Source organism: Cervus canadensis, chromosome 5, assembly GCF_019320065.1.
Source record: "Cervus canadensis isolate Bull #8, Minnesota chromosome 5, ASM1932006v1, whole genome shotgun sequence".
Lineage (NCBI taxonomy): Eukaryota > Metazoa > Chordata > Mammalia > Artiodactyla > Cervidae > Cervus > Cervus canadensis.
The window spans coordinates 82,345,494-82,366,594 of NC_057390.1; the positions used below are offsets into that span (position 1 = coordinate 82,345,494).

Consider the following 21,101-nt stretch of genomic DNA (forward strand, 5'->3'; position numbering starts at 1 on the left):
ACAATGTAACAGAAGCACCAGAGAACATCACAGGGAGTCATAACCATCACAGACCTTTGTGATTCAGCAATAAGAGTAGCCAAGTGCATCAAGATTAGAAACATGGACACAGCAGATATGGAAATCATTGATGCTGTTGCACCAACAGATATATATCCACTCTATACAAGGAAAACTAGAGACTACATCCGTATAAGGCATCCACATAGGCACCCATATAACACGTAGAAAAAGCAGCAAAGAAAATGTCAAATGTCCGAAGATAGAAATAGCACTTCTCTCTTTTTTTTATTCTCTAACAACAAAGCAACAAAAGTACAAAACGAAAACAGAAACAACAAAAAAGCTCCACAGTTTAGAACAGAACAGTCTAGAAATTTTATAAAGGTTAAAAAACTCGCAGAACACATAGAAAAAAATCGATAATGAAAATTCCCCATGCCAACAGTTATGTAATACACTGAGAAAAATCCATTGCCTTAAACATCACAGAATGAAACAAAAAGAACATAAATGAATGCATCACATAACCCAGTTATGTTTGCAGAAAAGAGCAAGAAAACAAACCCAAACAAAGCAAGAGAAAGGAATGAAGATAAATGCAGAAATGTGAAAATTAGAAATTGTAAGAGTGTAAGATTGATTTTAAAAAATTGAGGGAAAAAAGCTGCTTCTCTTAAAGAGTGAGATAGGCAAACTGTTGGATAGCCTTATCAAACAAAAACACCAAAAAACAGAGAGAGATAAAGAGAAATTAGCAGAGACAATCACAAAACAAAAATAGCTGATTCTATGCAAATAACTTGGAAAAGTCAACAATGTGGATTATTTTTGAGGAAAATGAAAATTACCAAAATTGATACACTTCTCCCAAAGAGGAAACTCTAGAATCCTGGAAATTTGGAGGAACAGAACTACTCCTAAAAGTGCAGCAAGCCCCAATACCTAGAGTGACATATTTTAAACTTTCCAGAAACAGATCATCCCGTCACCATTTAAAGAAGCAGTTCTCAGTCTTAGCACTGAGACCAGCAGCATCAGCTTATCTGAGAACTTGCAGAAATGCAGATTCTGAGGTCCCGCATCACAGCTACTGAATCAGAAATTCTGGAAGGGGAGCCCAGAAATCCATGTTTTAACAAATCTTCCATATGATTCTGACCCACATGACACTCTGAGAGCCCCTGTTCGACTGTGCTGCACCAAGGGTGGTCTCCAGCAGTACCCGTATCACTGGGGAGCTGCGAAAAAATGCAGAATCCCAGGCTCAGCCCAGACATGCTGAGTTGGACTCTGCATTTTGTCAGGATCCCCAGGGGACTCACACGTCTGTTTGAGAAGCACTGCCTTCAGCTCTGGGCTTCCCAGGTGGCGCTAGTGGTAAAGAACCTGCCTATCAATGCAGGAGACCTAAGAGATGGAGGTTCAATCCCTGGACTGGGAAGATCCCCTAGAGAAGGAAATGGCAACCCACTCCAGTATTCTTGCCTGAAAAATTCCATGGACAGAGCAGCCTGGCAGGTTACAGTTCATGGAGTCGCAAAGAGTTGGACACGACTTAGTGAGTAACAACAACAAGGCAGAGATCAGACTGACCACTAATGGGCGAATTATTGAATTTGGATCAAAGGTCTATTCCCCTCTACTCCCCCAGCCCACCCAGTTCTTTCCAGAAGCTTCTGTCTAGGCATGTTTCCTCATCTGGAATATGAAAGAGTTAGATTAGATCTCTAAAGACCTGGTCAGCTCTAATATTCCAGGATTCTTTCTTCTGTTCATTCATTCAGCTGGTTTTCAGGAGCTTACAGTCTAGCTGGGAAGACAGTCTTCCAGTGATACCACAAGAAAATATACAAGGGCACCATGGAAGGTGTTACGAAGGAGGGGACAGGTGTGCTCAGTGGCATTGGGTTGGCCAAGAAGCTCATTCGGGTTTTTCTGTACTGTCTTACAGAAAAACCCAAATGAATTTTTTGGCCAGCCCAATACTAGTAGAGTCTGAAGGTGGGGGCTGAGGTTGGGAGAAGAGTCTGGGGGAGCTGAAAGGGGGGAAACAGGCAATAACAGGGAGAGTAGTATGTGGGGAAGGCTAGTCATTCCAGGGAGCAGGAAGTCGGCTCACATGCAGCAGGACGACCAAGCCCTGAGGACTCCAGAAAGCATAAACAGGCATTCAGCTGATATTTGTCCAGTGAATCTAAGCTGCGTCAATGCAGATAATCTTGACCTGATATTCTTGCAGGGGCAGAGAAGAGAAGCTTGGGTAACATATTTTGCTTGTCTCTAGAGTGCCCTTTGAAGAGCTGACTCTCTGAGACCCGCATCACTAAACAGACATCCACATTCGGATATGGAATCTTTCATCAGCCAGCCCGCAGTCAGCTTCACAGAACCATGTGGTTAAAGAAAATCCACCAGCGACTCCACAGGCCAGGAAATGCTCTCAGGGGCAGGTGACAGTCACCAAAGCACCAAAGAAACTCACGAGGTGCGTCTGACAGCCCAAGTGCCAGTGAAATGTAATATTTTAACCAGCACCACAAAACAGGCTAAGATACTGAGAACTCAAACATAGAAGGGGAAAAAAAAAAAGGAGGGGGAGGGAGGGAGGGCTCTTTTCAAGGAAAAATCATTTGGTTTCTCAAATGTTCGTGAATCAAAATGTAAACACAGGGTAAATTACCAAAGATGGTATGGGGCAATCAATCAAAAATAAAAGGAAGGCTCCAGTAAGCAAGCAAAAACTGCCTTCCAGCTACACGGAAAAACACTCTAGTGCCCCAGGTAAATAAATAATAAAAGGAGGTGGAAACAATACACCTTGAAAACTCCAGATCCTTCTCTGCTCTCCTAACCAGAAGCAGTGTTGACGGGTTCATGCTGCCTGGGTTACATTCCCAGCTAGCCTTTATTTATCTAATAACACTTGGGTCCTTCTAACTGAAGCTGATCTCTGTATTTTATCAGTGTTTCCCATTATTTTACCCCAGAAGCTCCAGCATTTATCCCCAAACAAAAGTTATCTGACCTCTAGACTGGATGAATGCTAAAAATAAGAATTTCAGGGTGTTCAGTCCACACCACTTTTCTTCTCCTGATAGGAAGGCTCTTGGGAATATGCACCCACAAAGAAAAAAATAACAAGGCACAGTGATTTTCATTCTGCCGTACCTCACTCTGTTTATATATTAAAAAAAAAAAACTCTCATTCAGGTTCTGTTTCACAATTACAGCCTTAATCTGCCTTGCTCATTATTTTCTTAAACACAAGTAATTTGTGTAACCAATAGGCACAGGACTACTGAAAAAAACCAAACCAAAAAACAAACAAAAAAGGAAAGTGGAAGTGATAATAATCTAAGATCACAGAATTTTATGAGAGATAGAAAGGGCTCTGGTGAATAAGGCAGAGGTTAAGGACATGCACCTTTTTAAGGAAGAAAACCGGTAGCAAAGAAAGGTCCAGAAAAATTAAAATACTGACTAGTTGTCATTTCTACAGCAGGCCTAGGAACAATTCACACTTTTTCTTTTTTTTTAACAATTTACTCTTAGGCCAATGCTGCTGCACCTTTACTGCACAGCATCCTGCTGCTTGTCAGGGCTGCCAGGAAAAGGCATCGCCAGTCCAGAATAGTGGGCCAGGCTCCTCGGTATCTGTCAGACCCACCTCCCCATGGGTGGAGCAGCCTTCGAAAGGAGCTGATATTAAGGGACCGACCCACTGGTTTCTTGGATGTCAGTGATTCTTAGAACACGTCCTCGGATTTGATCATTCTTGATTCAACATGATTTGACTCCCCTTCACTCTTCCCTGAAAGCACAGAGATGATCACCACTATCCCATTTTACAGATGAGGAAGGTGAAGGTTTTCCTTCTCGAGGACTGTGAGCTACAAACTACTTGATGATTAGGATTGCCTTTATGTGGTTAGTCCAACATCCCACACAGAGCAAAATGTTACTAACAAAGGGCTTCTTTTTATTCTTAGGTGATGGGTGGCTGAACAGCAAGTAGAACACAGAAAATGTAATTTCCAGCTCATGGCACCAAGCTGCAGATCAGAAACCTCTAGTATGATCACTAGAAATCCTAGATCTACAATTTCCATTAAAATGAATCAGAAAAGTCCACAGCATCCAAATCACCATTCCCCTGCACCAAGCTGCAGATCAGAAACCTCTAGTATGATCACTAGAAATCCTAGATCTACAATTTCCATTAAAATGAATCAGAAAAGGCCACAGCATCCAAATCACCATTCCCCTGAGAAGGTAATAAAAGCACATGTCCACAGTCCCTGAAAATAGGCAACCGTGGGTGGCTCAGTAGTAGAGAATCCACCTGCCAATGCTGGAGGCATGGGTTCGATCCCTGGGTCAGGAAGATCCCACATGCCTGGGAGCAACTAAGCCCCTGTGTCACAAGTACCGAGCCTACCCGCTGCAAATACTGAAGAAGCCTGTGCTCTGAAACAAGAGAAGCCACTGCAATGAGAAGGCCTTGCACTGCAACTAGAGAATAAACCCAACTAGCTGCAAGTAGAGAAAAGCCCACGCAGCAATGAAGACCCAGCACAAGCAAAAGAAAAAAAAAGGAAACCCTCTACAGAGGATCAAGCAGCCAAAACCTAGTCTCCCCTGGACATGCAGAGTGGTAGGTGCATGCCCTGGCCCCTGAAGACTCTTTTGTCACCTATTTCATCTGTACTTTTCTTAGAACCAAGTGCAAACAGTTGTTAAACCACAGAGTTTTATCTACACCAAGACAAGGTAGTATTATTATTTAAAATCGACCTGAAAGATAAATTATGGCAAATCCATATGGTGTAACATTACAGTGGATTAATAACGGTGAGATCCAAAGAATAACATATGAAGGGAAAAGCATGTAAAATGTGTGAATCCCATGGACAGAGAAGCCTGGTCGAAAAGAGTTGGATGTCACTTAGTGAATTAACAACAATAATGATCCATAAATATTTCCCAATGATTATGTACCAGGTTTGTAATAATTTTTTAAAATAAATGATTTTAAGGCTCTAAAATAATTATCCCACTTCTACATGGGCACAAAGAAGTACAAAAAAGGACAGTCATTACAGCATTGTTTGTAATAGCAAAACACTAGAAAACTTAAATGTCCATCAATAGGAAAATTCAAATAAATTAGCTTACATTTAGTCAAGGTAATACAGCTGGTTTTTTATAATTATGGGCTGACATGAAACTATCTCTAAGAAATGGGTTTCAGGGCAGGGAAACAAGGTGCAAGATATATGCTATCATTTGTATAAAATTATTTTTAAGAATATGCTCATATTTATTGCTACAGGTACAGACTGTCTCTGGAAGGCTTTCCTAAAAATTATAATGACATTGCCTTAAAAGAGGGAAAACAAGGGGACAGGAAACTGGAAAACAGGTGAGAAAAAAGCAGATTTTACTGGACAGTCTTTCTTTGTAATTTGAATTTTTAATGATGTGCATGTGCGTATGTTCCCACAAAAACAAAACCAAACAAACAAACAAAAAAAACTGAAAAGCTTTTGGCAGGGGTAAGCTGCATCATATTTTTCTAAGTGTTTCAGCACCTTATTCCATAGTCCTCTGAAGGGCAGCCCCCCTAAAAAAACATGCTGCCTGAGCAAGCAAATCTCCTCAAGGTCTCCTGCACCCTCACGAAGACCCACCCGGCTCTTCCTGTGACGTCTGGGGCCAGCCAAAGCGAAAGCACTGTGTCTTCTGACAACACTGGCACATTCTCACTTGTATGTAGTAAATAAGAAATATTTTACCTTTCAGCAAAGATATCGAGCTTCGCCAGCTCATCAGAGAGGCCGACAAGGGAATCCAAGGTCCCCACCTAGAAAGATGGGAGAGAAGTTAGGGGCTCAGACTTTGTAGCAGGGGGGTGGGAGAGTGCCCTTTCAACTCCAGGGCAGGGAATTCTCTAACTTCCACCTTGACTTAGTTTTCCTTGGTCAACGGTCAGACTGGAAACTGAGAAGGGCTCTCAAGAGAAACCAGTGGATTTGGGAATATTATTGTTATTACTATTATTTTATTTTTTGGCCAAGAGGATAAACTGTCATTTCAGCCACAGGCAGGAGTGATTATGTGTCCTGGTCTGGCCTCAGCTCACTTTCCTCTAAGAATGGCAGTCTAGGGGGCTCCCCTAGCAGTCCAGTGCTTAAGACTCCACACTTCCAATGCTGGGGGCGCAGGTTTGAACCCTGGTTGAGGATCTAAGATCCCACATAACTGAGTGGGATAAAATTTAAAAAGAAACGACAGAAAAAGAGAAGGACAGTTTGCTCTTCAGGGGATTAATCCTCAGAGCTGAGGAAAAGATGTGACAAAAAGCCAATCGAGGAAGTTACCATTTCTGAAAGCCTTTTCTCCTCCAAGTTAGTATGGCCAAGCCTTCTGTCTGGTCCTCTCTGCTGTTATTAACATTGACCTTTCTGGGGCAAGCCCAGCTTTACCTCCAGCTCTCATTTAGGAAAGTCCTTTTCTTTTCAGGATAGGTTACTTATGACGACCTGTTTCTTCATGTGGAAATTGCTACCATGTCCAAAATCATATTGCCTACTCACAGAATCAGAAGGAAAAAGTTCATTCTCACGTCATCAACCACCCATCAGACATTGAGAAGTAATTAGGAAACCACGAACCCTGGATATTCCTAGAAGTGTTATTCCTTTTCAGAGGACTTGATTTTAAGTAACTTTAGGCAGAAGTCATGTCTTCTTTAAATCTTTGTACCCTTGGGCTAATACAATGCCTCACATGTAGTAAGTAAGCAATGAGTGGATGCTTCATTTACTAAGCTTCACATATGTGACCATGGACAAACAACAGCAGGCTGGAAAAATCATCAAGAAATGAGCTCAGAAGCCAGTGTTGCTGCTTACCAGTTCCACAGCCCCAGTTTCCTTCCTCACAGCCCGTCCTGATCTATAATGTGGGAGTGGTGACCGATGCACTTAAAGTTGTGGTGTACAGGCCTTCAGTGTCCCAGTCCATAAACTCTGTTAAATGCAGTAGCCTCACCAACAACTATGCAGCTCTTTTGCCAGAGAGGCAAACTGAGGTTTAAAAGAGGATTATATAGCAATTCACTAGAAGAACTGCCTCTGGGCGCTTAGCAACATGCCTCCAGAACCTGGGCTTCCCAGGTGGCGCTAGTGGTAAAGAACCCACGTGCCAATGCAGGAGACATAAGAGATGCAGGTGTGATCCCTGGGTTGGGAAGATCCCCTGGAGGAGGACATGGCAACCCACTCCAGTATTCTTGCCTGGTAGGCTACAGTTCATGGGGTTGCAAAGAGTCGGACAGGACTGACTGTTAGCACACACGCACTCCAGATCCCAAGAGAGATTTGTAGGGCAGAAAGACTGCCTTATGCTTCTTCTCCTGGAGGAAAGATGGCAAACAGTCTACTCTTTTTGAAGTTAAGAAGACTACAGGGACTTCCCTGGTAGTCCAGTGGCTAAGACTCCACGCTCCCAGTGCAGCGGGCCTGGGTTCAGTCCTTGATCATGGAACTAAGATCCCATTTGCCACAACTAAGAGTTTGCTCATTTGAAAAAGACCCTGATGCTGGGAAAGACTGAAGGCGGGAGGAGAAGGGGACAACAGAGGATGAGATGGTTGGATGCCATCACTGACTCAATGGACATGAGTCTGAGTAAACTCTGGGAGTTGGTGATGGACAGGGAGGCCTGGTGTGCTGCAGTCCATGGGGTTCGCAAAGAGTCGGACATGACTGAGCAACTGAACTGAACTGAAGAGTTTGCTAAAGATCCCACAGTGTAGCCAAATAAATAAATTTTTAAAGGATTACCAAATTTTTTTTTTAAAGATTTCACATATCTTGCTCCTCTGTCATGTCTGTTTCATTTTAAAATCTCTTTCCGCCATCTACGTAGTTATCAGTGAACCTCCTTCCTTCTCTCTCCACCAGAACCAGAGGGATGCTGGATTGCCCATCCTGCTCCCAGCCCAAGAACGCAATCAAGGATGAACATCTCCAAGCTTGCACATTTAAACCATGTTGGTTTTCTTAGATGTTGAAGACAGAAAGGATCTGAGAACAACTCCTGAGGACCCAAGTGTGTAAGACACCCTTTCCACCTTTTGAAGACACTGCTAGCCACACCCTTGTCTCCTGCTCGTTCTGTCCGTGGCTCTGTGTCCACAGTTACCACAGTTCATTTGGGACTATTCGTGAAGCCCCCACCCAAGCCAGTCCCATCTGGAAACCCCTTGTCCAGCCTCACACCCAGGCTGAACCCCAGCGTTGGTGCCTTTGACATATTTTTTCTCCTTGGCTTTCCAGAAGACACCCACCCCAGCCCATGACCTCCTTCCTCCTCCCCAGGAAATTGTACCTTGAAGTCAGGAATTGTGAATTTGGTGTTATAAGACAGGTTGGACTTGGCGGTAACTGTGTTCATCCTCTCCAGGGCTTGTAAATTTTCCTTATCTCCCGGGGCAGAAATTAACCAAAACTCCGACATGTTTCCAGTCTTCTTTGATCCAGCTGCTAACCAGAACCACAGCAACACACACAAACAGAAACAGGAGGAAACAAGTGTCAAATATCTCTACCTCTTCACCACTCCCTTCCCTCAAAATTAATCTTCTCCGCTTTTCCCACTTCCCATTCCTTCTATGACCTTCCAGTTCAGATTCTATGGCTCCAAGGACAGCCATGTGCCCCAGGCTTATCTACACCTGGAAAGCCCTCGGGTCTTCACAAAGACTCCCAAATATCCTCCTTCCCTCGGGTGATTCTGACCGGTTTTGAGGGGAGGAGGAGGAGGATTGAGGTTTCTGTCTCTCCTATTCCAGAGAAAGACCCACATGGGATATCACAAAGCAGGGGACAGTAGCCTGGGTTTGGGCACCTCCTGGACTGTTTTTCTCCCTCTCCTGGGACTGTGTGTGTGCCAGGATGCAGGAACCACAGAGGAGGCACTTCCACAAAGGGCAGCCTGGGCAAACCCATATCGTAACCAACCAACCTTGAGATTGATGCTAATTTTAAAAGACTTCAAGGGACTTCTCTGGTGGTCCAATGGCTAAGATTCACGCTCCCAATGCAGGGTTGGGGAGGGCAGGGACTTGGTGAACTAGATCCCACATGCTGCATCTAAGACCCAGTGCAGCCAAATAAATACGAAAAAAAAAAAAAAGACTTCAGAAAAACCTCTTTTTGTAAACTAAGGTTGGGGCGGGGGAGGGAAAGAGAGGGGAATATTAAAGTCATTTTCCCACAAGACTAGGTGTCTACTCTGCAGAGGTGGGTAACATGCTGAGTCTGGTTGGAAGTTTCTGTCCAGCGTCTAAAGTCGATTCGTTCTGTTCATTCAAACGTGTACACACCCACACCTTTCTCCCCTCGGCTTATTCCTCCCTTCCATCGCCTCCCAAAGCAGCTCCCCGGATGGTCACGAAAAACCCCAGGATAATTACAGCCAGAGTCCCATAGTGCAAGTCCCATCGTTCTGGTCGACCCCCGTCTCCCTCCACTCCGGGAGAATCTTCACCCCTCCTAACCTCGCGCACACCGAACGCAGTTCCTTTCGCTTTTGATCGCTGATGGCCTGGCGACAAACAGGCCCCGAGGAGATGCCACCTGCCCCGGCCCCTGGGAGGGCGCAGCAGAAGAGCCGACTCCCGGGTTCCCACGGAGAAAGCTCGTGGAGGGCGCGCGTGGGTCGAGGAGGAGCGGGGACCAAGGGGACGCGGGCAGCTCTCTCTGGTCCCCCGGGTCGCGACGCGCGCCCTGTCCCCTCGCCGCCTCGGGTCCTCGAGCCGCCGCGCGTCCTTACCGGGAGCCCGCGGGCCGCGCGGGGAGGCAGTGGGCGGGCGCTGGGCCAAAGCGCACGGCCGGCTCCCGGGAGGCAGCGGCTTCTGCGCCGCGCCCCGCCCCGAGCTTTTATACGAGCGGGAGGCGGCTCCCGCCCCGCCGGGTATTTGCATACCAGGCAGCCCGCCTCCCGCCGCAGCCGGGGTCGGGGCGCGGGGCAGCTGGGGCCACCGTGCCGCGCGAGGGGGCGGCGGATCCGTTCCCTTCGCGTCTTGGCCAGATCCCCGAACCCCGATCGGCTTGGACTGGGGACCGGAGGGATTCTGGAGAGCATCAGACGGGGGTCCCAACCCCGCGACGGAGCAGAGCGGACGACCGAGAGAAACAAGGAAGGCGCTGGGGACCCGGACACCTGCCCTCCTCGCGTCTCTCCACCCTCTACTCCATCCCTGGACAGCAACCGGGGACCGGGTCTCAAGGGGGATCACTAACAGACAGAACTGCCCTGTGGAAAGCGCCACGACAGGTTCATTTATGTTTTGGAACACTCACCTGCGCAGAGGAACAGTCTTCCTCTGGACGTGGGTGTGAGCTTGCACTCGGTTGCCAAGGAAACTCTCCACCTCAGGGCGCGCCCACCGGACTTGACCGCCTTTGTAATCGCAGTGACTATAGAAGGAATTTATCAATAAAACTACCGCGTAGAAACGCGGTTTGAGCTCACAATCCGTGCTGTTTGAAAACAAGAGAGGGAACCCCCCAGAAATTAACGTGTGAGTGTTTAAAGAAAAGGAAACACACACACACACACACACACACACACACCTCTAAAAATCCATTTTCTCTGGAGGCTAGGAGGAAACTTTAGTGCATCCTTTTTCGCGGATATTTTCAGTGGTTTCTGGGAAAGATTAAAATCTCTAAATTATTTTTTAGGAGGGAGAGGATGTTGAAGAAGTTTCAGTTGCGTCCCTGAGTGTGGACTCCCCCTTGCCGCATGAAGTTAGCCAGACTGGCCACCTGCTACAGGGTATGCTCTCAGACCTCTGGAAAGAAGCCTAAAGCGTAAGAACCCCAGATGCAGGACGGAAAGGTGACTTTTAAAGTCAGGGCAGGATGGCCCTGCAATCCTATTGTAGAGCTGGGAATGGCAGGTAGGAACTCCCTGCAGCTGTCCACTGTATCATCGTGATTGGGACACGCGAGCGCATTAGTCAGTCCTTGCGACACTCCCTCCCGAGGGAGGACACCTGAAACCAAGGATGAGGAAACCCAGTGTGTGCAGGATGGTTAAGTGGCAATTCCAAGGAAGGAGTGGCCTGGTTGTACATTGACGTGGGGTCTCGTATTTTGGACTTTATCTGGAATGCCATTCTTTCCAGCCAAGGAAGACAGATCCCTAGAGTCAGGCTTCCCTGGTGGCTCAGATAGTAAAGAATCTGCTTGCAATGCAAAAGACTTGGATTCGGTTGCTGGGTCAGAAAAATCCCCTGGAGAAGGGAGTGGCAATCCACTCCAGTATTCTTGCCTGGAGAATCCCATGGACAGAGGAGACTGGTGGGCTTCAGCCCATGACGTTGCAAAGAGTTGGCCGTGACTGAACAACTAACACACAGAGTTGGGAGCAGACCTCTTTCATGAACAGCATCAATGCCCACAGATGTCGCTGGAATTGCTGGTGTCACATGATGATAAGTGGCAATGCTGTGAGTGGAACTCAGGCCTCTGATCCAAATCCCATGTCCTTCTGACTGCTCCCAGAAAGCCTGCAGGCAGGCCTGGGTCCTCACTGTGAGAACCTGTGCTTTCCATCTCAGTCCAGGTTTTCCCATCCTTCCTTGTTCAGAGACCTGGCTTCTTAGAGATTGGGCAACGTGTTTAGAAGTGTCCCCAACTTTGCTTGTGAATCCTTTTCTTTTTATAAATCTGATTTCCTCTTTTTTGGTGAAATAAAAGTCTGACACGAATTAACTCTAGGACATCTGATTAAGAAAAGAATAAGGACTGTAGTCTTGCTCATCTTACTCAGAATCTGCAATCTTTCTGGTCTTTTGCATTTTTTTTTAAAAAACCACTTAATTATTTAGTTATTGTTGGCTGTGCTGGGTCTTCGTTGCTGTGAAGGTTTTCTCTAGTTACAGCGAGTGGGGGCTATCCTTGGTTGTGGTGCTTGGGCTTCTCATTGCCGTGGCTTCTCTTGTTGCAGAGTACAGGCTCTAGAGCTCAAAGGCTATATTTCCACAATTTAAAAATAACCACTGTTAACATTCAAATTGCCTCTGTTATTTTTTTTTTAATGTATATTCATATATACAAATATGGGCTTTAGGACATGACTGAGATTATATGTTATACATAAAGTTTGGCATCCTGCTATGGATTGCTTTTTAGAGATAAAAATAAATTTATCAGTCTATGTTATCACTAATTTACCACACCAGAACTTGAGTCAGATACATTTGATTTCAAAGACAAAGAGATCTTGCTGAAAAACTTACATCTTTTTTTTTTTTTTTTAACAACTTACATCTTAAAGAAAAAAAAAAGAGAGAGAGAGAGACTGAGAGAGACAGAAACAACTGTCTTGCCCCAGGGCTTTTTGATTTGCAGTTTTCAAGACACTATTTGTACTTATCCATTTTGAATCGAGGTATTATTCTCCTGTTTCCCTATAAAGTGAGATCACTCTTTAACAGAAAGAGAGAGACATCAACCAAAAGTTGTAGAGCTGATCCTTTAGGATATTGTGAAGTGAAAGTTGCTCAGTCGTGTCCGACTCTTTGCGACCCCATGGACCCCATGGACTCCATGGAATTCTCCAGGTCAGAATACTGAAGTGGGTAGCCTTTCCCTTCTCCAGGGGATCTTCCCAACCCAGGGATCAAACCCAGGTCTCCCACATTGCAGGCAGATTCTTTACTAGCTGAGCCACAAGGGAAGCCCCCTTTAGAATATTAGGAGAATACAAAACAGCATTCCCATCCCATACATCAATAGAACAAAAGTGGTTTCCTTCCATATATTAGCCTGAAGCAGCATTTAACACCCATGTTCAAATTCTCCACCTCCCACTCCCAAAGTCTCTAAAAGCTGCTCTAAGTTGAAGTGCCTTGACCAACATTTATAAAATACCCCCAGGTTATGAAAATTAAAAAAGGTTTATAGACCTTTTTTAATTCTGGAAGAACCCAGGTTACAACCCAGGTTCAAGAGTGCTATCTCTTCCCAGGGAAAAAAAAGGCCGGGGAGGAAATGCCATCAGCCTTGAATCATCTCTAGCGTATTATGAATTTGGCTTTGGCTAAATATTCCAGAAACATTTCTGCAGCTGTCACTGGCTGTGCACTGAGCCAGCTAAATTGTGCAGAAGGAAACAGTCCCATCAGGTTTGGGAACCAGAAGGACAAGGCTGGTGTTTTTGGTCTGTTATCCACTGGCCTCTCCCACACGGTACCCTCTTCCTTACTGCATGGAGACAACTCTTTTCAAAGATGCATGATTCCACCTGCAATCGGCTTGGGTAGATTTTTTTAGACTTTGCTGAGAAGGACCCAGGGAAGTTTTTCTGAAGGGACAGGTCTCTAGAGGAGAAAAATGCAAGCTGAATTGTCCCTGGAGTGTCAGCATGGGGTTGTAGGAAGAGATTAGGTTTTGGAATCAGATAATCTGATAAACTGCTTAACCTCGCTGAGCTACAGGGTTCCTATGTTTAAAAAGGAGGGCAATTATGCTCACCTTTCAGGCCTGCTGTGAGGATGAAAGAAAACAGTGTTCGAAGCACCAAAGTCGGAGCCCGAGAACCAGTTGTGCTCAGTAAAGGTTCCCTTCACCTCTCACTCCCTCTGCTTTCTTAGGTCTCTAGGGGTTTACGTTTGGCATATTATTTGCCATTACGTTTGGCATATTATAATAATCCCTTGTTATTGCCCGACATCTTTCTCCAGGGACTCAGAGTACTTTGATCTACATTTTGTCATCCAGCCAATACCCTTGTGATTTTAAGGACAGCGTCCTGATGGTGTTCATTTTTTTTCTTGAAGAAAATAAGGCCGAAGAATTCTCATGACTCCTTTACTCAAGTACACAGAGATAAGTGTTCATTTCATTTAACAAGTTGTTTTTTTTTTTCCCAGTATCTTCCAGCCTCCGTGGAGTTTGCAAAAATAAATCAGTTTTCAGACCCGTGGTAGAGCAAAACAAGCATGGTAAACAGAATTTCGAGCTGTCCCGACTCATGAAGCCATGAATACAAAATGCGGAGCAGGATGTGGCACACGCATAAAAATGAGATATAAACATTCAAGAAGTGCCATGATCCTCATTTCACAGATGAGGAAACAAGCCCAGGGAGATTGAGTGAGTCGACTGAGAGTACAGTCAATGGTAGGCCTGGGATTTGAACTTCATTCTTCTGAGTGTTACACGACAATATCTAAATGACTCCTCCAGTCCACAGAAGCAGCTTCTAACCCACTATGTGGAGTTCAATTCCTGGCTCTTTCACTCATCAGCCAGGTAAACTTGCACAGTTACTTGGGCTCAGGGGGCTATAAAGTGGGGATAGTAATCGTTCATGTTTTGTAACTTTTTTCTGAAGATTAAACAACAGGGCTCAGCGACCGGTCCCTACCAGTCAGTCGTCAGTCAAGGTGTGCTCTGAGTATCAGCAGCCTTAAAAAGCCCCTCTCTCTCCTTGGCCTCTTTGTCTTCTTTTGTTTCTCATTTCCAAGTTCCTTTCCCCCACCTCCTAGGTTCTTTTGGAAGATACTGATTCTGCCCAGTTGTAAACACGTGCCCCGTCTGTCACTCATGCATTCAGTCATGTCTCACGTGTCTTTGATGCAGTTAACCCAGGAGGAAGGAAGGAGCAGCCAGAACTTAAGGAGGAGTCTCCCGGCTCCAGCAAAGAGAACCCACCAGCGTTTCAAGCTCTGCCTTGGACTTGAGAGGATCTGACCTCAAGTCTCCAGTTCTGGCATGGATCAGCTGTGCCCTTTCCAAGTACAAGCTCCTGTAGTCAGATTTCCTCACCTATAACTCGGGGACACCAAGGGCCTGTTGTTGTTTTTGACGTGTACGTGCTTCGTCGCTCAGTCGTGCCCTGCTCTTGGCAACCAACTGCACTGTAGCCCACCAGGCTCCTCTGTTCATGGAATTTTCCAAGCAAGACTACTGGAGCGGGTTGCCGTTCTCTTCTCCAGGGGATCTTCCCAATCCAGGGATGGAACCCACGTCTCTTTCATCTCCTGCGCTGGCAGGTGGATTCTTTACCACTGCGCCACCAGAAGTACAATAAAAATGGCCTCTGTGTGTGTGTGTGTTAGTCACCCAGTCATGTCCGACTCTTTGTGACTCCATGGACTGTAGCCCACTAGGCTCCTCTGTCCATGGGATTTTCCAGGCAAGAATACTGGAGTGGGTTGCCATTCCCTTCTCCAGGGGATCTTCCTGACCCAGGGATCGAACCTGGGTCTTAGGCATTGCAGGCAGGTTCCTAACCATTTGAGCCATGAGAGAAGCCCAAACATGGCCTGGCATATAGCAAACATTCAAATGTTTAGATATGGAAATAAGTAAATATCTGTTGCAACCCAAAAGGACTTTCCTAGCTTTATTACAACCTTTGAAAAACATGAAGTGAATGTTTTCTTGTGTTCCATTCTGTTCTTCAGTCCTTCATTTCAGTAGCTTCTTAATAGCCAATCCAAAGCATACTTTACATGTTCTACTCTATAGCACAAGGAACTCTATTCAGTCCTGAGTCCTCTGTAATGTCCTATATGGGAAAAGAATCTTAAAGAAAAAGAGTGGGTTATGTATTAATATAACTGATTCACTTTGCTCTACACCTGAAACCAATGCAACATTGCAAACCAACTATACTCAAATGAAATTTTTTAAAATAAATTAATTAAAATATATCTTGAATCTGCCTACTTGTCTTCTTTCTTTTGATTCCTCTAGGTCATTATCATCTTTACTGTCATCTCCTGTAGCAGATGGAATAGTATTCTCCCCAACAGAAATTCACATCCACCTGAATCTCAGATGCAGAAGTTTTGTGCTTGCTCAGTCATGTCCAACTCTTTGTGACCCCATGGACTGTAGCTGTCAGCTCCTCTGTCTATGGGATGGACATTATTTACGAAAAGGGTCTTTGAAGATATAATTAGTTAAGGATACTGGGATGACATCATACTGGATTTATCATAAGAGAAGACACAGAGAGAGACACATGGGGAAGAAGACATGCAGATAGAGGCAGAGACTGGAATATTTCACCCCCAAACAGGCCACTTTGGCATATTGATTACTTTGAATGAAAGGCACTTAAGAAATATCAGGGGCAAGAAGGACACTGATCTTGTTCTTTTTCCTGAAAGCAGGAGATAAAGCTCCCTTATGAAAGTGTCCTCCTTGATCCAGGGGGAAGAAAGACTTTCTTATCACTAAAGATGGGCAGCGTGGGGGGGTTGGGGGGGGGAGCTGGCGACTAAGATCTGTACCAACATCCTTGTTAAACTAACCCTTATCTTCCAAGGTTACTTCTTCACCATTTACTACCCCTCATATAAGCCCCTTTGTCTTGTCCATTTGTCACAAATTCATTGTGTGCTTGTCTGAAAGATGTAAAAGCTTCCTGCTTTGGTTTTTTAAAAAAATTGTATGCTTTTCTCCTGTTAATTTGTTCTGTGTCAGTTTAATTCTTAGGCCCAGCCAGAGACCCAGACAGGATTGATGAGAGTTTTCCCCCCCTTACAATTCTACTTTAAGTTTATGACCATGAACCCAAGTTGGGCCCACTATGTGATGCCACTTCACACTCACCAAGAGAGCTAGAACTTAAAAAAGGAAAACGAGTGCTGATGAGGATATAAGATGACTTGAGACCCTCATACACTGTTGGTGGCAATAAAAAATGGCTCGGCCACCTTGGAAAACAGTTTGGTAGTTTCTTAAACGTTAAACACAGTTACCAGATGACCCAGCAACCTCACTCCCAGGTATATAGTGAAGAAATTCAAACTACATACACACAAAAACTTGGACACAAATGTGAACAACAGCATTAGTCATAATACCCCAAAACAATTCAAATGTCTATTGCCTGATGAACAGGTAAATAAAATGTGGCATATCCACACAATGAAATATTATTTGGCAATGAAAATGAGCAGGGGTGGGCAGTTCCCTGGTGGCCTAGGGGTTAGGATTCTGGGCTTGCATTGTTGTGGCCATGCTTCAGTCCCAGGTCAGGGAACTGATAGCCAGGCAAAAAACAAACAGAAAGGAGTGGGGCACTGACACTTGCTTCAATATGAATGAACCTTGACAACACTGAAGCCAGTCACTGAAGACCATAAATTGTCATGATTCACTTTAGGTGAAATATCCAAAATAGGCCAATTCATTGAGGCAGAAAGCAGATGAGTAGTTGTCTAGGGTTTGGGGGAAAACAAGGGGGTGGGGAAGAGTTAGAGGAAAACGGAAAGTGGCTGCTAAGAGTTTCTCCGAGGGATGATGCAAAAGTGAGGTTGAGTGTGGCGATGATTGCACAACTGTGTAAAAAAAAGAATTGTAATTTAATGTGTGAATTGTATGGTATGTGAAATATTTGTCAAGAAAGCTGTTAAAATATAGAAAGCAACCACAAATACCATTTACCAAAAAGGTAACCGAAAAACAAACAAGGCCACTCAAGCGTGACCTGCTGGTGAAACCTTTCTAAATCCTTGTTTGGATTCCCTCCCATTCCTCTCTCAGGGGTTTCAGAGCCGTGGCCCAAGAGCCTGCAGTCCGTCTGTCTGTCCTCATTGCTGGGTTGGATCAGCAGCCTTCACTCTTGTCCTCATCTCCACCTTCACAAGGACGGCTGCCAGTAAAGGTCTGTGTAATGAGTGAATTCTCATAATCACCTTGATACGGTCTGTGACACAACAAACATATCATCAGATAGCTAATAGTTTGATCAATAAATATTCATAGCCGTGAACCTTGGCTTGGTCAGCATCTGATAAACATTGCTGAACCTGAGGTTCTGAGAAGCATGCTGTGCTTAATAATCTCAGAGGTCAAGTGCGTCAGATTCCCGGAGTCCTGAACTCTGCTTTGATCTCAGCATTGTGCAGCCAACATCTTGGGGAGCAAGTTGCTGGGTTCATGGCTGGAGTGGGAGCACCCTGGCCCAGGTGCCCCCATCCCCTCTCTGGCCTTCAGTCTGCAGCTAGCTCTGGAGATGATCTAGTGCGTCCAGACCCTAAATCTGAGTCACCAAGATTAGTGCTGTGGGCTCTTCTTCCCGAACTGATCCTGGAGACCTGCGCCTGGCCAGCAGGCCGGAGCACAGGTGACAGTGATGGAGGAAGTGGCCGGTCCTGTCCTCCTCGTCCTGGCATTCCACTGAGAGCCTGCAGCCAGCCGAGGGGAGAGTCCACGCCCCTTGGCCTGGCCTGTGGGGAGGACAGCACAGGCGGTTCCCTGGCTCTACAAAGGAGGCTCCTGCCTGGCAGTCTTTAAAGGAAGGTTGTAAAGGTCCCTTTGACCATCTTCTCTCGCCATAGGTTTATCTGGTGACACTGACACTGGGACGGTATCCATTTGGAAAATGAGCACTGCGCTCCTAGGGAGTTTTGAATAAGAATGTCACAGAGGAAGGAGGGTCCCCAACACGCAACCGCCATGAGGAGCAGCATGAATTTTCCGCGAGTCTCTGCGTTTTGGAAACCTGCTGAAGAGTCAACCAGGTTGATGAAGCGACAGACAAAGTGGGACTTTCCAGATGTTAGTGAGACTAGCTGCTGAAATCCCTTGGGAGAGTGCCATGGGTCTGGGTTGGGGGATGACCCTGAGACATGTGTCTGAGTTTGGGAGGCCCCTGGGGACCCTCATGTCTTCGGCCAGCCCGTCTCATCCCACCTTGGGCGCTTGCTGTTTCTCTGTGCCTTGCTCTCCTCACTCCCAACCTCCCAGCGTGCTCCAGGTCCTCCCCCTGATCCCAGAGCCTGGAGGCAACTTGGAGACATCTTCCAGGACAAACACACTGGCTGCGTGTCAACCCGCCTCCTTCGTGCTGAGCCCCCACCTCGAGGATGTCTGCGGGGGAAACCGGTGTGGCCAGACCAGAGGCCTCTGTGTCCGTGGAGAAGCTCCTGAGGCCGAGGCTCCAGCAGGGCACCGCCCTTTCCCCCTCCCAGGAAGGGACGCAGAAAGCGGAGACCTGCGTGGTCCTTGGAGATGGCGGAGTAGGTCAGGGAAAGACCCCTGTCTGCCTGGTTGCCTGTGAAGGCAAAGCAAATCGACAGTGAATATTTCCTGAATGAATAAATGAAGATGGATGAGTGAAATGTCATCATCTAGCCCCTCCCCCCCTCCTCCGTGAGGACTCAAGCATCTGACTTTGGTACAGTGTTTCTCTCCAGCTCGAGTGGGGTGGCTTGACTGTCCCCATGGAAAGTGTCCATCCCCAGCCTCCAAGCTCCTCCACTCCAAGGACCTTCCATTTGTCTTTTCAGCTGCCCACTCCTGTGGCCGCACCCTGCGCCTTGTCATCACCTGAAACTGCCCCACCTTGGAAAGCTTAAATACCAGTATCCCACTCTCATACCCAGCTCCCACTGCACTGCCCTCAGCATGCCCACACACACACACACACACACACACACACACCTCTGCTTTCCCCTGCTCAGTCACCTCCTCCCAATGTGGCTTCTTTTCTTGCCAGGCAAACGGTCTGAACTGCCTTCTCATCAGCACCTCTGACGCTCTTGCATCCTACTCTTCCCATGAATCCACCTCACCTCATTTCAGCAAAACCCTTGGTGCTCAGTCTCCCCCCGCCCCCCGGGCAGCCCAGCCGTGCCCGAGAGGCGCCCCCATGCTGCCCGGCTCCGCACATGGCCTCCTTGCCCCGTTGTCTCTTCCCTCTGTCACTCACCCATCCGTGCTTTCAACAGATATGCACTGAGCACTGACTGCAGGCCAGGACTGTTCAAGGTGCCAGGGGCAAGTGGTGAAAGCTAGGTCCGGTCCTGCTCTCATAGACCTCCCTGCTTGTGGGGTACATGGTAAATTGACCCAAGACCATCGTGGTGACTCAACCGGGTCTGCCTCGCTGCTCAGCTGGAGTCTCTCCTGGAGGCTTTGCAGCCTTCATTCTGAAGATGACCTCACCCCCCAGTCCCCAGGAAAGTGATACCCTCAGATGTCATGTTGCTTCCAATTCTGCCAGTCTATGGATTTACCATCTTATGTAGTCCTTCACCCTGTTGCTGCCTTGTTCTTCTTGTTTAGAGGATGTGACAGGTCCCCCTCTTTGAGGCTGGCACCCCCTCCCTGGCTCATCACAAAAGCCTCCCCCATCTCCTCTATCAGTTATCTCCTAGCTGTCTGTCATCATCCAGCACACCGTCATTCTACGATCCTTCCCCTCAGCGTGCAAACTCAGCCTTCTTTCTTTCTGTATGATTGTTTAAATTGTTGGCTGTGCCTTGCAGCTTGTAGGATCTTAGTTCCCTGACTGGGGATTGAATCTGGGGCACCACGGTGAAAGTGTTGAGTCCTAACCTCTGGACCACCAGGGAATTCCCTTAATCATCATCTATCTTTAAACCTCCTTCCTCGGTCCGAGCCCCATTCCACTGCCCCCTCAGGTCTCTCTCCGTCATTCTAAACATCCGGCAGTGTGTTCACATCCCGACCGCCAGGCACACCCGCATTCCCCTGCCTGCCGAGGGCCTACTGTGTGTACAAGCCTGTGCTCACGGCTAGGGTAACCACAGGGGACACAAGGCCCTGGACTCGGGCAGCTTCCATTCTAGTGTGGAAGGCAGGTCAGATGCAAGTAAGCAGGTAAATAAGAATAAGAAATTCACAGTTTTTTTTAAAGTTCTTACAAAGAAGATAAAAAGGGGGAATGAGACTGAGAGTAGCTGGGAAAACCCACTTCAAATAGGGTCCTCCCTGGAGAAGTGACAGGGCCTTGAAAGTTTAGAGTGGCCCAGATTCGTGAGGGATGGAGACAGGAAGAGCCGCACCTGGTGGGAGGGATCTCCCAGCTGAGCGTGTGTAGGTGGGCGCTGTTCCCTCCTCAGGCCGCCCCCATCTGGCTCTGTCCTCACCACTTCCTTGAAAACAATCCTCCTCCCATTTTTCATCCCAGGGAGCAGGTGTGGTCATGTTTATTAGTGCTCCCCGATGTAGGTTGTTATTCAGTCGCCAAGTCATATCCGACTCTTTGTGATCCCATGGACTACCGCACGCCAGGCTCCCCTATCCTTCACC

General features: G+C 46.6%; 1 protein-coding gene across 10 annotated transcripts in view; it reads right to left on the reverse strand.

Annotated features, from left to right (window-relative positions):
• ATP6V1C2 (ATPase H+ transporting V1 subunit C2) overlaps positions 1-21,101 on the reverse strand; it is an 83,109-nt gene that overhangs the window by 46,638 nt on the left and 15,370 nt on the right. For 3 of the 10 annotated variants that reach the window (XM_043469350.1, XM_043469348.1, XM_043469349.1), the window contains exons 1-2: positions 8,398-8,552; positions 5,799-5,866 (exon numbers count right to left, since the gene is read on the reverse strand). In XM_043469350.1, the coding sequence (XP_043325285.1) occupies positions 5,799-5,866; positions 8,398-8,526 (197 nt within the window). In that variant the 5' untranslated portion in view covers positions 8,527-8,552. Of the gene's footprint in view, positions 1-5,798; positions 5,867-8,397; positions 8,553-9,568; positions 9,900-10,373; positions 10,507-10,646; positions 10,980-21,101 lie in introns of those variants that run through there. The other 7 variants (XM_043469353.1, XM_043469352.1, XM_043469357.1 and 4 more) reach the window with 7 other exon arrangements.